At 38.0% G+C, this 16067-nt stretch overlaps 1 protein-coding gene across 5 annotated transcripts in view; it reads right to left on the bottom strand.

Moving 5' to 3' along the window:
- EFR3A (EFR3 homolog A) overlaps positions 1–16067 on the bottom strand; it is an 87790-nt gene that overhangs the window by 32035 nt on the left and 39688 nt on the right. For all 5 annotated transcript variants that reach the window (XM_025265518.3, XM_044928843.2, XM_006079360.4 and 2 more), the window contains 6 exons: positions 13267–13416; positions 11482–11619; positions 6642–6720; positions 4231–4366; positions 2422–2589; positions 233–347 (listed from right to left, as the gene is read on the bottom strand). In XM_025265518.3, coding sequence (XP_025121303.2) covers positions 233–347; positions 2422–2589; positions 4231–4366; positions 6642–6720; positions 11482–11619; positions 13267–13416 — 786 coding nt within the window. The remainder of the gene's footprint in view (positions 1–232; positions 348–2421; positions 2590–4230; positions 4367–6641; positions 6721–11481; positions 11620–13266; positions 13417–16067) is intronic.

Here is a 16067-nt window from a genome sequence, read left to right as displayed (position 1 = left end):
TTATTTACAAACTAAAGCATTAGCATGTTGTAAAATCAAATTAGGGCTTCCCTGGTGGCACAGCTGGTAAAAAATCTGCCTGCAATGTGGGAGACCTGGGTTTGATCCTTGAGTTGGGAAGATCCCCTGGAGAAGGGAACAGCTACCTACTTCAGTATTCTGGCCTGGAGTATTCAACTTTACAGTTTGAGAAATTTCAGTTTGAGTACACAGGACAACCAGAAAAACATACCCTAATTGACTGATATCCAAAGTATGTGTAGATGTTCCAAAAACAGGTACTTTCCCCATAATGAACATCATGATTTCTGACCTCTGATAATCTGGCAGGTTACTTCCAAAAAATCCTATAAAAATATCAAGATAAATTTAAGATGTATTTTTCAAATTGAAAACTTAATTTTTCCATAAAATAAAAAAATCGTAGTATTAGGTTGGTCAAAGGTTCATTTGGTTTTTTTTCAATAAGATGGCTCTATTAGCGCTTAGCTGTCTTTACCTTCATTTGAAACAATTTTGATAGACTGTATTGTGACAGCTGTCATGTCAGCAGTGCATTAAGAAAAAACACTTACCAAAGTTGAATTTTTGTATAGCCATTTTAGTACTGAAGATGGAAAAAAAGAAACATTTACAGCATGTCATGCTTTATTATTTCAAGAAAGGTAAAAATGCAACTGAAATGCAAAAAAAGGATTTGTACGGTGTATCGAGAAGGTGCTGTGACTGAATGAATGCATCAAAAGTGTTTTGTGAAGTTTTATGCTGCAGATTTCTCACTGGATGATACTCCAGGGTCAGACTGACCACTTGAAGTTGACAGTGACCAAATCGAGACATTAATTGAAAACAATCAACATTACACCATGCTCTGTATCCTTGTACCACCCTTTGTGCACGTGTGTGTGTGTGTGTGTGGAGTGGAGTAGCGGGGAAGCATGTGATTTTAAACCCTAAGTATCAGTATCCAGATCCTGGTCTATAATGTCTTGCTAGATGTAGGGAGAGCAGAGGATCTGCAAGGTCCTAAAGTATCTTCTCAGACACTGCTTATTGTTTACGAGGGGGAATGGAAACTGTGCAGCAGAGAAGTAGAGCAACACGTTGAGTGACCACAACTACCACCACCAGCAAAAAGCGGACACACACTGTGTGCCTCTGTATGTGAGAATCTGAGAAGAACAGTATCCCTTAAATAGCATCCTCCCAGACATGCACGAGCTGAATCTAATCATGAAGAAACATTAGACAAGCCCATGTAAAGGACAGTTTTTTTAAAGTGAGGGGTAAGGGGGACCTATTCTGGAGGGGGGAATGGCAACCCAATCCAGTATTCTTACCTGGAGAATCCCATGGACAAAGGCGCCTGGCAGGCTATAATCACAAAGAGTTGGACATGACTGAAGTGACTTGCCAGCAGCAGCAAGGGGGACCTATACTCTTACAAAATGTCCGGATCATAAGAGAATGTTTCAAACTGAAGGAACCAAAGAAACATCACAACTAAACACAATATATGATCCTAGACTGGATCCTGGACCTAAGGGAAAACGTGCTATAAAGGACATTATCAGGTCAAATGACAAAACTGAAACATGCAAGTTTGATTAAAGTACTGCTGCTGCTGCTAAGTCGCGTCCGACTCTGTGCGACCCCATAGACGGCAGCCCACCAGGCTCCCCCATCCCTGGGATTCTCTAGGCAAGAACACTGGAGTGGGTTGCCATTTCCCTCTCCAATGCATGAAAGTGAAAAGTGAAAGTGAAGTCGCTTCAGTCGTGTCCGACTCTGTGCGACCCCATAGACGGCAGTCCACCAGGCTCCTCCGTCCACGGGATTTTCCAACAAGAGTACTGGAGTGGGGTGCCATTGCCTTCTCCAGATTAAAGTACTATATGAAGTTAAATTTACTGATGTTGATAACTGTATTCTGGGTATGTAAGAAAATATCTTTATTCTTTGGAAAAAATACTCTGTAGTAAAGAGCCATGATATATATGTACTTAATATGCAGTGGTTAGGAAAGAAAGGTAGATGGACACATGCATGCATCTCTCTATATGTATAGATTTATATATGCACATATATGTAGATATACACATATATATATACAGGCATGCGTATGCACACAGAGAAACGCAGAAAGGGAGGGAGAGGGGGAGACAGGCAGAGAGAGAAAGGAAACGATATAATAAAGGCCTAAAATATTAAGAGATGAATCTAGGTGAAGGGTACATACGGTGTTCTTGGTTGTAATTTGCTGTATTCTCATATTTGTTTAGTTTCTAAACACAAAGTTTTTTTTTAAAGTCTAACCTGTCATTCACCTTTAACTAATGCAGCATAACAGTCAAGTACTTTCAATGAGGGCTTTCCGAATCACTGTTTTCCATAATAAGCTGAAAAGGGAAATGCACTCACCTATTGTTTGGATGATAGCGTTCTGCACAATCTTCTCATCACTGTCTTTGGAACTTGTGTTTAAGTTGGCATTGCCTGTAGAGCCTCCCTGTAAATCATTTGCTTCCAATTCAACACTGAAACGCAGATGCTTCAACAGGGTGTTGAAGACTTCCAGCACTGTGGGTCCTGCAGATGAACCCTGGTGTGAGCGAGTACATTCTTCCAGCATCACAGACTCAAAGCCAATACTCATGTTTCTCAACAGAGACTTCCAGATATTTTCTAAGTAGCTGGCAATACTTCATAATTTATGAACTAACCATTCATTAAAAAAGTAAATGAGAAATCCCTAAGTAAGAAAGTCTCTTAGCTATTGCAGCAAACATCTACTGGGCATCTCGGAACAACTGGCTGTTGGAATCTTTGGTACAAACACACAAAACATGCATATTCTTATAAAAGTTACCAAAAACTTTCCATCTATCTAATCTTGTCTACTCAAAAGAATGCATATTGTGATAACCTGCTGGGTCAGAATCCATAGAATTATGATAATACAGCCCGCTGTAGCATAAGAAATTTATTTTGCATCTTTTAAGGCTGAAGAAGAAAGAATTTTGTCTCAATTATTAGAATGAAGCTAGCCAATTTACCCAATTTGGATAAACTACATTTATTCTCTGCTTTTAATTCTGTGAACACTCTGTGTGTTTCCGTCAATGCACCCATCACAAGACAGTCTAATCAGTGCTTTTTACTTCTGCCTTCTAGATTATAACCTTCTCCAGGACAGGCAGCCTCATGTAATTCCTTCTCTGAATGTATTGAACCTAACACACAGTTCCTCACACATAAGAAACATCAGTAGTGACATGACTCAATCAATGCATCATCTGTGATTCAATTCGTATTAATATGTCAAATGAAGTAGCTCTCCAAAAAATAACCTGTTTCCATCTTGTTGAGGTAAGTTATGAGTAATGATGAGTCCATATACAAAATGTGTACTCTCATTTGACACTGAGTGAGCATTACAATATTTCAGTAGGTAATACATAGTTCCACTTTGATTCTGAAGCAAAGAAAACATAACTAGATTTTCCTAACTTCAGAAATTTTATGAGGGACCCTTTCATCCTTCTAATCACACAAGTGAAAAATCATGATGTCTGACCTGTCCCTTCTCCGTGTTACCCCCACAGTCACTCAGTTAATCAAATCCTGCTGACTTCACATTCCCACTTTTACTGCTGCCATCGAGGTCAGCATCATATAACATTATCTCTGATGAAGATTATAGTAAATCTTTACAGCAGGTTAGTCAACTGAAGAGTTATACCCATGATCTGGCCACAACTTGAATCTGAAGCCATGTCCCTGGCTTCCTCCACACACCACCACATGTTCCAGTCAAATGGGCTACATAATGCTTTGCTCCTACTAATCCATTTTCCCCCTTCTCTGGACCTTGGCTTTCTTATGATACTTGATCAAAATGTGCCTTATATTATGTCATCAGGGAGAGGTGTCTAACTCAGTAAACTTGTAAGTTTCTTGTTATATCTGTACCCCTCCCAAATGTTTAGCATATAACTGCTTTCAGAATCTTTACTGGAGAAGAGGAAGGGAAGGAGAGACTGATGTGGAGAAAATGTTTAACTGTACATTAAAGAGGCCTGACAATAGTCATGGAAACCCAAAATTTCAAGAGAAATTATAGCACATTCAAAAACGTTAGAAATATTTTCAGCGTCCCACACAGTGCTATACCTGCTAGAAAAAACATTCTGTAAAAGATTAATGTTTTTTTGGGGGGCTGGCACTTACCTATGGAACCTTTAGCAGCAATGGCAACAGCCTCTAATAGAACCTGAATAATACCTGCTCGAACTCGTGGAGAATCTTTTTTACAAGCATCAAGGTGTCCGAGAATCTCCTGGATTACGTGGTGAGAATACTGAGCCTAAGAGAAACAAAGTAGTGTAAAAATATATGAACAATTATATACATCCTGGAATTCATAAAAATGATAAATCATGTGACATTAAAACATCCAATTTAGGAGACTGGTACTTAAGTCATGGAACAATATATACAGCCATTAAAAACCATTCTTTTTAAGAATAATAAGGATAATGGGAAATACTCATGATATCCTGAGTGAAAAAAAGCAAGTTGTAAAATGTGTGCTGTGCTAAGTTGCTCAGTCATGTCTGACTCTTTGCAATCCCATGGACTGTCTGTGGGGATTCTCCAGGCAAGAATACTGGAATGGGTTGTCATGCCCTACTCCAGGGGATCTTCCCAACCCAGAGATCGAACCCAGGTCTCCCGCATTGGAGGCAGATTCTTTACCATCTGAGCCACCAGGGAAGCCCAGTTGTAAAATACTGTGTTAAATAAAATTCAATGTTTTTTTTTTAAAAAGTATATAAGACTAGAATTATATATGTCTAAATGTTAACAGCAGTCATCTCTGAGAAGGAGATTTATAAGAAAATTTTTATTCTCATAATAAATATTATCCTGAATGTATCAGGATAGCCTTAAAAAATAGAAATTCCCATCCTGGTGGGTACTAACATGCAATTTTCGAAGAATGGACTTCTTATAGTGAACGTAAAGCTTCTTCTAAAGCAATGCTATGGACCAGAATAACTTCTTAAACACTTAATCAACAAATATTTATTGATTCCTTCAGTTTCTTCAACTTTAGCATTTACTCCTTGCAAAAAATAGTTTCATCTAGTAACTAAATCTGAATGAGGAGGGCAAATGAAGAAATACAAGGCTATGAAGACTAGGGGAAGAGCCTTAATTATGTCTACAGATTGCCAGATCAACTGCTCACCTACTAAACTAAAATTAAAAGATCTTAAAAGTTCTTATCAGAAGAAAAAAAACGTGTAGCTATGTGAAGTGATGGATCTTGAGAAAACTTACTATGAGAATCATTTTGCAACATATACATATACCAATCATGTTGTACACCTTCAACTTATATAACATATGTCAATTATTTTCAATAAACTGTGAAAATTAAAAAAAAAATTATCCTTCCACATATAAACCAGCTTTGTACTAGCTACCAAGTATTGAAAACTTATATTATGCTAGTCTATAATTAGTATTTTATTCAGACACAAAGTTTTAGAATAGGATGAACAGAATTCGGATCCTGACTTTCTTACCTGTGTGCCCCTGAGTGAGGTACCTGATCTCTCTAAAGGTCAGTTTTCTGATCTATAACATGGGGATAACAACATCTACTTCATGGAAAAGGAAATGGCAACCCAATCCAGTATTCTTGCCTGGAAAATTCCACGGACAGAAGAGGCTGGTGGGATACAGTCCATGTGGTCGCAAAGAACCGGACACAACTGAATGACTAACACTTTCACACTTCACGTTCACTTCATAAAATGAGGAGGATTAAATGAAATAAAGCACGTAAGGTTATTAGCACAGTCAGAGGCACAGCCAGCACTTGATAAATGTCAGCTTCTATTTTAGTATAAAAATGAAGCATTCAGTGCATGCGCTAAAATTTTCTTTTCAGAAATGAGGAAACTAAAGCTCAGAGAGGCTAAATAATCTGCCTAAGTTCTATGCAACCAGGAAACAGCCCATCTAGGCTGCAAATCCTGTTATGACCGGTACTAAAAGCTGTGCTGCTTCTTACAACCTTATCTCCTTTAAATTAATGATGACTTTTTAGGGTATTAAAAATGCAGATGTTTAAAAAAAGACCTAAAATTCCAACTGAATTAAGAGCTAGCTGGGTCTGTCCAAGTTCTTCTGTAGTAGATGACAGTGCCTCATCAAGGCTCTATGAAACCAGAGGAGTTAACACATTAATACACGCACCACCACACAGCAAACACCCTATAAACGTATCAGTCACATGCTGCTGTAATAATCAATTCTAATACTAGTTTATCAGTAAAACACAAGTACACAATAATGTATTTAATAAATGCACAATAATGGTTATCATCATAAAATCACTGTTATTTTTATTAGATATCTTTTCATCTTGGCAAGTAAGAATATAAGTATAAATAAAAATAAATGAGACAAAGAACTAAATTAAGAATATGTCTTATCTCCTATAGTGTTTTCTATCTCTGAAGACATCCTTACTGACAGAGAACCAAAATTACTTATATAATATATAATCCTTATATATATACTTACATAATCCTTATATATACTTATATAATATATTCAACCCTTACCTGAATGGAATACATTATAATTTTAAAGCAGTGAACTGCAAACTCATTGGGATCCCATAGTTTGTGATGATCCAAATGCCTGTAATTAATAGTAAGAAAACTACTTTAAGATTTCCTTATTTTTATTATACTTTCTCCTCTAGAATCCTCAATAATATGCAAAGCTTAACAATCAAAAGAATATTATCTAAAAGAGAAGCTAAGTTTCCCTTTCAAGAACTATATTTATTTCCCTTTACTGGCAGATCCTTTCATAAAACAACAATAAAAGCTACTATATATGTGTGATTTTTAATACCTACATGAGCTGGTAAGAAAGAAAAGTCCCTCAGTCTAGACTGCACAAGAAGGTGGAATCTGAAGAAGTCAGTATACCCTGAAGCCAGCAGCTATCTTAGGTACATCTTCAGATCTCCAGTAGTTGACAGCTAGTGGTTTAATGGGATACACAGAAAACTGGAGACAAAGCTTAGGGTCCACCTGGGAAAGATGGCTATCGGATCAGAAATACATGCATCAATCCAAGACCATTAAATCAATCCAAGACACCTTCAGTGAATGTGTGGAAATGTTTCATGTAGAAGCTGTCTGTGTTGGCCTTGACTCGGAGAGGAACCACAAAAAGTCAAAGTCTCTCTGGAAAGTCCTTCCCAGCACACAGAGAGTAGTTTGACAGAATTCATAAGTATCTGTGTGGTTGAAAAAAACTGAACCTAAGGTTGTAGTTCAAAGTGGTTCCTGGATAACACTGCACCCATGTCTTTAGCAGAAGCAAAATAAAGCCTTTTATGGACTATACATCATTAATCCAAGCCTCATATCCACAAGGAAAGTGACAATGAATATGGGCTCAAAATTCAAATTCCCAGAACACACAAGGTAAAAAGCCACTATAAATGTCAATGATCTCTCAAGTTTTTAAGGGACTAGAACAAGTTTTTTAGGACTTTTATTCATGACTATATTCTCCCTAAATGCCTAGTATCTTATTTGCAGAGGGCATTTAACATTTAAATAACTAATTAACTAGCCAATATGTAATTAACTATTTAACATTTAATTAGATTAATTAACTAACACATGATCAGGATGTAAGTCCATTAAGTTATACATAGAGAAAAATATAGCCCATTTTCAAGTTACTCAAGCAATCCATTATAGTTAACATGGTAACGTCTTCTACAACAGCTCTTTAGATTTTTAAGGCGATATAAACTACCTCTTAGTTAATAACAGGATTAAGATAAAAACTTGGAGAAGGGCATGGCAACCCACTTCAGGATTCTTGCCTGGAGAATCCCCATAGACAGAGGAGCCTGGTGAGCTACAGTCCATGGGGTAGGAAAGAGTCAGACACAACTGAACAACTAAGCACAAGCACAAGATAAAAACTAGAATTCTGATATTAAATCAGCAGGTCTAGACATTAATAAATCTGCCCTCAGTTATATCTGACATAATTTGATTAGTGTTTAGCAGCATTTTCATAAGCCCAGAGAATCTTTAAACAGTAAACATCATTTTTTGGTGGTGGTAGCAGTAAGGGCGAATCTCTTTGAAAATATAAAAACTCTCTGATTCTTAATTTGTGGTTTATAGATTCTTGTAACTTAAGATCAACTTTGCACCAAAATATTTTCCCTAAAACAAACAAACAAAAAAAGACTTCTGGATATTACATTTAGACTACTTTATACATGTTATAAAGATGGAATCGGGAAGGGGAAAGAACAAGGCAAATGATTAAAAAAAAGACTAGCAAAAATATTCAGAAATAACACAGAATATTATATAGGTCTATATGTGACAATTGAGTTAGAGGCTTGACAAGAGCCTCCATGTCTATGTGGAGAAACTCAAAGCTTATAAACGTATTTTGCTTGGAGGGCAGCATATAAGTACCAACAAGATATTTAATATTCCTGTGATTGGTCACTTGGTATACAATAAAATTTACTCAGAGAAGAGAATGTAATCTAAGGCAGCCCAGTCACACAAAAAAGAAAGCAAAGAAAGAGAAGCCAAATATGAGGAAGTAACCAGAAATTAAACTTGGATTACTGTGATACTGAATGGTTTGCCTTGGAAACGAACAGAGATCATTCTGTTGTTTTTGAGATTGCATCCAAGTACTGCATTTCGGACTCTTTTTTAGCCCCAACCAGTAACGCTGAAGAAGCTGAAGTTGAACGGTTCTATGAAGACCTACAAGACCTTTTAGAACTAACATCCAAAAAAGATGTCCTTTTCATTATAGGGGACTGGAATGCAAAAGTAGGAAGTCAAGAAACACCTGGAGTAACAGGCAAATTTGGCCTTGGAATACGGAATGAAGCAGGGCAAAGACTAATAGAGTTTTCCCAAGAGAATGCACTCTAGCAAACACCCTCTTCCAACAACACAAGAGAAGACTCTACACATGGACATCACCAGATGGTCAACACCGAAATCAGACTGATTATATTCTTTGCAGCCAAATGGAGAAGCTCTGTACAGTCAGCAAAAACCAGACCAGGAGCTGACTGTGGCTCAGATCATGAACTCCTTATTGCCAAATTTAGACTTAAATTGAAGAAAGTAGGGAAAACCACTAGACCATTCAGGTATGACCTAAATCAAATCCCTTATGATTATACAGTGGAAGTGAGAAATAGATTTAAGGGCCTAGATCTGATGGATAGAGTGTCTGATGAACTATGGAATGAGGTTCGTGACATTTGGAAAAGAAATGCAAAAAAGCAAAATGGCTGTCTGGGGAGGCCTTACAAATAGCTGTGAAAAGAAGAGAAGCAAAAAGCAAAGGAGAAAAGGAAAGACATAAGCATCTGAATGCAGAGTTCCAAAGAATAGCGAGAAGAGATAAGAAAGCCTTCCTCAGCGATCAATGCAAAGAAATAGAGGAAAACAACAGAATGGGAAAGACTAGAGATCTCTTCAAGAAAATCAGAGAAACCAAGGGAACATTTCATGCAAAGATGGGCTTGATGAAGGACAGAAAAGGTATGGACCTAACAGAAGCAGAAGATATCAAGAAGAGGTGGCAAGAATACACAGAAGAACTGTACAAAAAAGATCTTCACAACCCAGATAATCACAATGATGTGATCACTGACCTAGAGCCAGACATCCTGGAATGTGAAGTCAAGTGAGCCTTAGAAAGCATCACTACGAACAAAGCTAGTGGAGGTGATGGAATTCCAGTTGAGCTATTTCAAATCCTGAAAGATGATGCTGTGAAAGTGCTGCACTCAATATGCCAGCAAATTTGGAAAACTCAGCAGTGGCCACGGGACTGGAAAAGGTCAATTTTCATTCCAATCCCAAAGAAAGGCAATGCCAAAGAATGCTCAGACTACTGCACAATTGCACTCATCTCACATTCTAGTAAAGTAATGCTCAAAATTCTCCAAGCCAGGCTTCAGCAATATGCGAACCGTGAACTTCCTGATGTTCAAGCTGGTTTTAGAAAAGGCAGAGGAACCAGAGATCAAATTGCCAACATCCGCTGGATCATGGAAAAAGCAAGAGAGTTCCAGAAGAACATCTATTTCTGCTTTATTGACTATGCCAAAGCCTTTGACTGTGTGGATCACAATAAACTGTGGGAAATTCTGAAAGAGATGGGAATACCAGACCACCTGACCTGCCTCTTGAGAAATCTGTATGCAGGTCAGGAAGCAACAGTTAGAACTGGACATGGAACAACAGACTGGTCCAAATAGGAAAAGGAGTATGTCAAGGCTATGTATTGTCACCCTGCTTATTTAACTTCTATGCAGTGTACATCATGAGAAACGCTGGACTGGAAGAAACACAAGCTGGAATCAAGATTGCCGGGAGAAATACCAATAACCTCAGATATGCAGATGACACCACCCTTATGGCAGATAGTGAAGAGGAACTCAAAAGCCTCTTGATGAAAGTGAAAGTGGAGAGTGAAAAAGTTGGCTTAAAGCTCAACATTCAGAAAACGAAGATCATGGCATATGGTCCCATCACTTCATGGGAAATAGATGGGGAAACAGTGGAAACAGTGTCAGACTTTATTTTGGGGGGCTCCAAAATCACTGCAGATGGTGACTGCAGCCATGAAATTAAAAGATGCTTACTCCTTGGAAGGAAAGTTATGTCCAACCTAGATAGCATATTCAAAAGCAGAGACATTACTTTGCCAACAAAGGTCCATCTAGTCAAGGCTATGGTTTTTCTAATGGTCATGTATGGATGTGAGAGTTGGACTGTGAAGAAGGCTGAGCGCCGAAGAATTGATGCTTTTGAACTGTGGTGTTGGAGCTGACTCATTGGAACAGACTCTGATGCTGGGAGGGATTGGGGGCAGGAGGAGAAGGGGACGACGGAGGATGAGATGGCTGGATGGCATCACCGACTCGATGGACGTGAGTCTTAGTGAACTCCGGGAGTCTGTGATGGACAGGGAGGCCTGGCGTGCTGCGATTCATGGGGTTGCAAAGAGTCGGACACGACTGAGCGACTAAACTGAACTGAATCAGAAATTAATAAAACAAGATACATCATACTTGGACGCTCTACTTTAATATTTTAGTGGGCATATGCATTCCAAGTTGTGAGCAGAAATCCCAGTGAAACAATGCACATGATACCAAGAGCATGACTGCATTTCCTACTTAAGAGGGAAAAGTAGGGAAGTGGCTGAACCAGTGCTCAAAGGGACATTGTCTGACTCAATCCCGTACTTTTCCCATACCACTGTACTGGCTCCATGAATAACTCTCTCATACAGGTAAGAGGATTTCAAAAAAACTCAAACAGAATGCATACAGCACAGTTAGATGCAACCAGGAAAACACCAAGGACTTACGCAAAAACTGGTCTCACAGCGTTATTCATATTCCCAAAGCTCGCCCGGCCCAGCAGTTCTCTGAAGCAGTTTTCAGCCAGCACAGCGGGATTCTCTTCTTTGTCTGCTGCTGAAGGAGAAGGAGGAGGGCCTATGCGACTGGGAAAAAAAGAGAAATGAAGACAAACAAACCAATGCAGGACTTTTGACACCAGTTCTAACAGTTAAACAGGAGAGATTTGACTTCTCAGAATTTCCAGCATGACATTTTCTTTTTACCTCAAAATAACTTTAGAGCTTAATTTTACTTCATGAAGTCAATACCTTGAGGCTGATCATATAATCTTTCAAAACGGGAGAACTAAATTCAGTTGTACTAACTTGTTTCTAACTAATAGAATATATTTTCCAAAGGCAAAATACTCAACAGTTGCTATTTTGTAAAGTTCCTACAACCTCTCTACATTTAGAGCACAGTCTCAGCAAGAAAAAGGTACCCAAAGATCACCCAGTTTAACTGTAAGAGAGCAAAAATAAAATCAAGTAGAAAATTATGACACAGTGTAAATGAAAGCTAACTAGAACACCTGTAAATCTCCTCAGTAGACACTATTTGTTCATATTTTAACACGTTATTTCATGTACAATAACAACAAAGAAAAGCGTATCTGTGGCACTGGGACAAAACCATGAGAAAATACAATTTCTTACAATTTGTCAACCAATTTAATTTAATCCTGTACCTCAAGAGCCATAATCATGGGGAATCAGTTCTCAACCAGCTAGGTACCTGCAGAAAAACTAACCTCAGCCACAATATCAAAACTAGGAAAGATACAGAAGGTACTAAAATATATCAAGTTTCACACTTTATGTTTCCAAAGCTGCAGACAATCATATTTAAGAAATCTAGTGTAAATATTTTCTGTAATTGCTATAAATTTCAATCAACATATTAAGTGCCTACAGAGCTACCAATTTCATCTTTTCACTTCTAGACCATGTTTACTTTGGCATTGTACACATAATCATCAAAACTACAAATAAAGTTAAACTTTTAGGACTACAGAATTAAATATCTTTTAAATTTGATTCAGATTTTCCCTCTTTAAACTACAAGAAAAGGGAGATCAGGAAATAAGCCAAACTGGAAAACACTGCTTCTAAAACTTGGTTGTATAGTACCTCTGTGTAAGGCAACAGAAATCTGCCAGGAAAGCATGCTTATGGCATCTGAAAAAGGAGAATAAGTACAGAATCCTAAGTGCAACAGGCTACTGGTGTGTGGGGAGCGGAGGGGTCAGCATATGCCCCAAAACAATATTCCATGCCAAAATATCTTAGAATAAATATTTAAGAAATAGTCTAGTATTTATGTTGAAAAAGCATAGAGAGTGAATAGTAGCTGCTATTATTAGTAGTAGTAGTATTAACTCCCTATGAAAAAGCACCTTGGATCTCTAAATAATAGAAGTTCAGTTTATAATCTCTATTTCTTACACCTGCAGCTTAAATGGTACTAATTCCAATAGCAATCTAGACTGCCCATTAATAAGCAGCAAGTGATAAATTTATTCTAAAAGAAATAAAGCCTTAAGTGTCTGAGTAAGAATCTGTGGTCTACTCAGCCTAATGTGGTGACTAAAGATGGTAATTTTTTCAGAAAGGATATATATTTAAACTCACTCAAGTTTAGGAGACTACTATATACATAATACTAAAGATAAAACATTCTTATCCAAACAAGCAAGCACACATACACCATACAGAATAACACAGCCCCACCCTTCCGTCTTTATTCAATACCTGTCAGCCTCTTCTGTCTTTTGCATATTGAACAGCAGGGATGGAACAATTTTATCCATATGCTGAGGCTCCCAAATGGTAGCCCGAAGTTCATCATTTACTGTTTTACGAACCACACCTTGAATACCTCTGATTCCAGCGATTCGGATTCTATAAAAAAAGAAGAAAAAAAAATTCAGTCATGAAAAAAGTTATTTAAATAAGTTTGTTAGCTTAGTTAAGGGAATGGATGTTAAACAAATACTATTATCTCAAGTCAATAAAACAAAAATAACACTTAGTAAGTCTAAGAAATTAAAATCTCAAAAATCTAAGATGGACAGAGATACGGTAGTTCCAAAAGAAACTGACTTTTAATCTTTTTGTAATCAGCATTTAAAGTTAAAAAGGACTGTAAAATATAGGGTTAGTCTATGTGTCAGTTTTCAATAAAATAATCTAATCAAAAGAAATAGATTCTCCTATATTCTCTCACATAAAGCATACCAAAGTTTTCTCAGGTCAGTCTTCCAAGGCAATAGAAATAAAAACAAAGATAAACAAATGGGACCTAATCAAACTTGTAAGCTTTTGCACAGCAAAGAAAACCATAAATAAAACAAAAAGACAACCTACAGACTGGGAGGAAATATTTCCAAATGATTTAACTGACAAGGGCTTAATTCCCAAAATATACTAACAGCTTATACAACTCAATAATGAAAAAACAAACAACTCAATCAAAAGATGAGCAGACCTAAACTTTTTCTCCAAAGAACACATACAGATGGTCGACAAGCACATGTCAAAGTGCTCATCATCGCTAATTACTAGAGAAACGCAAATCAAAACTACGAAATCTCACCTCACACCAGCCAGAATGGCCATCGTTAAAAAGTACACAAATAACAAATGCTGGAGAGGGTGTGAAGGAAAGAGAAGCCTCCTAAAACTGTTGGTGAGAATGTAAATTGGTGTGGCAGCTATGAAAAACTCTATGGAGGCTCCTCAAAAAACTAAAAACAGGGTTGCCATATGATCCAGCAATCCTACTTCTAGAGAAAAATATAATTTGAAAAGATATGTGCACCCTGATGTTCACTGCAGCAGTATGTGCAATAGCCAAGCCATGGAAACAACCTGAATGCTGTTTAGGTGCTCACTGACAGATGAACAGACAAAAGAAGATGCGAGATAGATATATATATAAACATATAAAACACACACACATACACACAATGAAATGTTACTCAGCCATAAAGAAGAATGAAATAACAGTATTTGCAGCAACGTGGCTGGACCTAGAGATTATCATACTAAGTCAGTCAGAAAGAGAAAGACAAATACCATACATCACTTACAAGAGGAATCTAAAGTATGACATAAATCAGCTCATCTATGACACAGAAACAAACCCACAGATATGAAGAGCAGAACTGGTGACTGCCGAGAGGGGTTGGGCAGAATGGACTGTGAATCTGGGACTAGCAGATGCAAACTATTATCCACAGAGTGAATAAACAAGGTCCTACTATATAGCACAGGGAACTATACTCAATATCCTGTAATAAAACCATCACAGAAAAGAATATGAAACATTATATATGCGTAACTGGATCACTGTGCTATATTGCAGAAATTAACACAACACTGTAAATCAACTATACTTCAATAACATTTAAAAAAGAATTAGATTTTTCTGAGAGGATGATAATAATTCAAACTAACAAGGATCAGATTCTCTCCCAGTTCTTGCCCAGAAGTCTCAGCAGCTGAGTGAGAACAGGATTTTACCATCCTTAACACCCTTAATGTGTCCTCAGCCTGTCCCTCCATGGCTTCTCCCTGAGAACCTCCCCACTCCGAGTCCACCTAGATGGAAGACTAGGCTGGTTCCTACAGAGGGATGACAAATGTGAACTAACAAAATGGAATGCGGATGACCCATGCCATGTACACACTACACACCTGTGTGTCCTGACACACACACATTACAGTATGTAGACAGGTAACATTTTGAGAGGAAGCTGCCCTCTCTTCCCTTCTCAATTCAAAGGCCTCAAGTTCCTTCAGCTCTTCCTCATTCTTCTTTAAAAATAAAATCTAATCTATCGGTTCAAGGATGGGAAGAAAAGTAACCAGAAAACAGCATATAAAATCTGGGGAAAGAACAAGCTTGCAAGCAGAGCTAAGCTGGTAGCCCATCTTCCCTGAAACACCTCACTCTGACCAAATGTGAGTGTTATTTACCCTCCTTTTTAGCTACTAGACTTTTCTGGTGGCTCAGATGGTAAAAGCGTCTGCCTACAATGCAGGAGACCCGGGTTTGATCCCTGGGTTGGGAAGATCCCCTGGAGAAGGAAATGGGAACCCACTCCAATATCCTTGCCTGGAAAACCCCATGGACAGATGAGCCTGGTAGGCTACAGTCCATGGGGTCGCAAAGAGTCGGATATGACTGAGCGACTTCACTTTCACTTAGCTACTACCTGAAATATTCACCATTAGAAGTTTACTCAGCTTATCCAGGACTGTTTCCAAAAGCTATAAAATAGGTTTAGAGACTGGATGATGAGGGCAAGTGGGTGACATTGCTTCACAAGCCCACGGGGAAATAACGCACGCCTACAGGAGTAGCGGGTGGAGAATGGGATGTGGCAGTAACATGACACTGAACAGGTGAGGAAATGAAAATGGAGACAAGATAAATTCTGTCTCGTACGAAGCTGGATCTGTTCATGCTGTTCTCTTAAAACAAAGTCTTGAGAGATTCTTCTGCAATCACAAAGGGATAAGCCTAACTTTACTACAAAGTCAAATAT

This window comes from Bubalus bubalis, chromosome 15 (genome assembly GCF_019923935.1).
Source record: "Bubalus bubalis isolate 160015118507 breed Murrah chromosome 15, NDDB_SH_1, whole genome shotgun sequence".
Lineage (NCBI taxonomy): Eukaryota > Metazoa > Chordata > Mammalia > Artiodactyla > Bovidae > Bubalus > Bubalus bubalis.
Note: the sequence above shows the minus strand (reverse complement) of the source record. Positions and strands in the feature narration are given on the sequence as shown.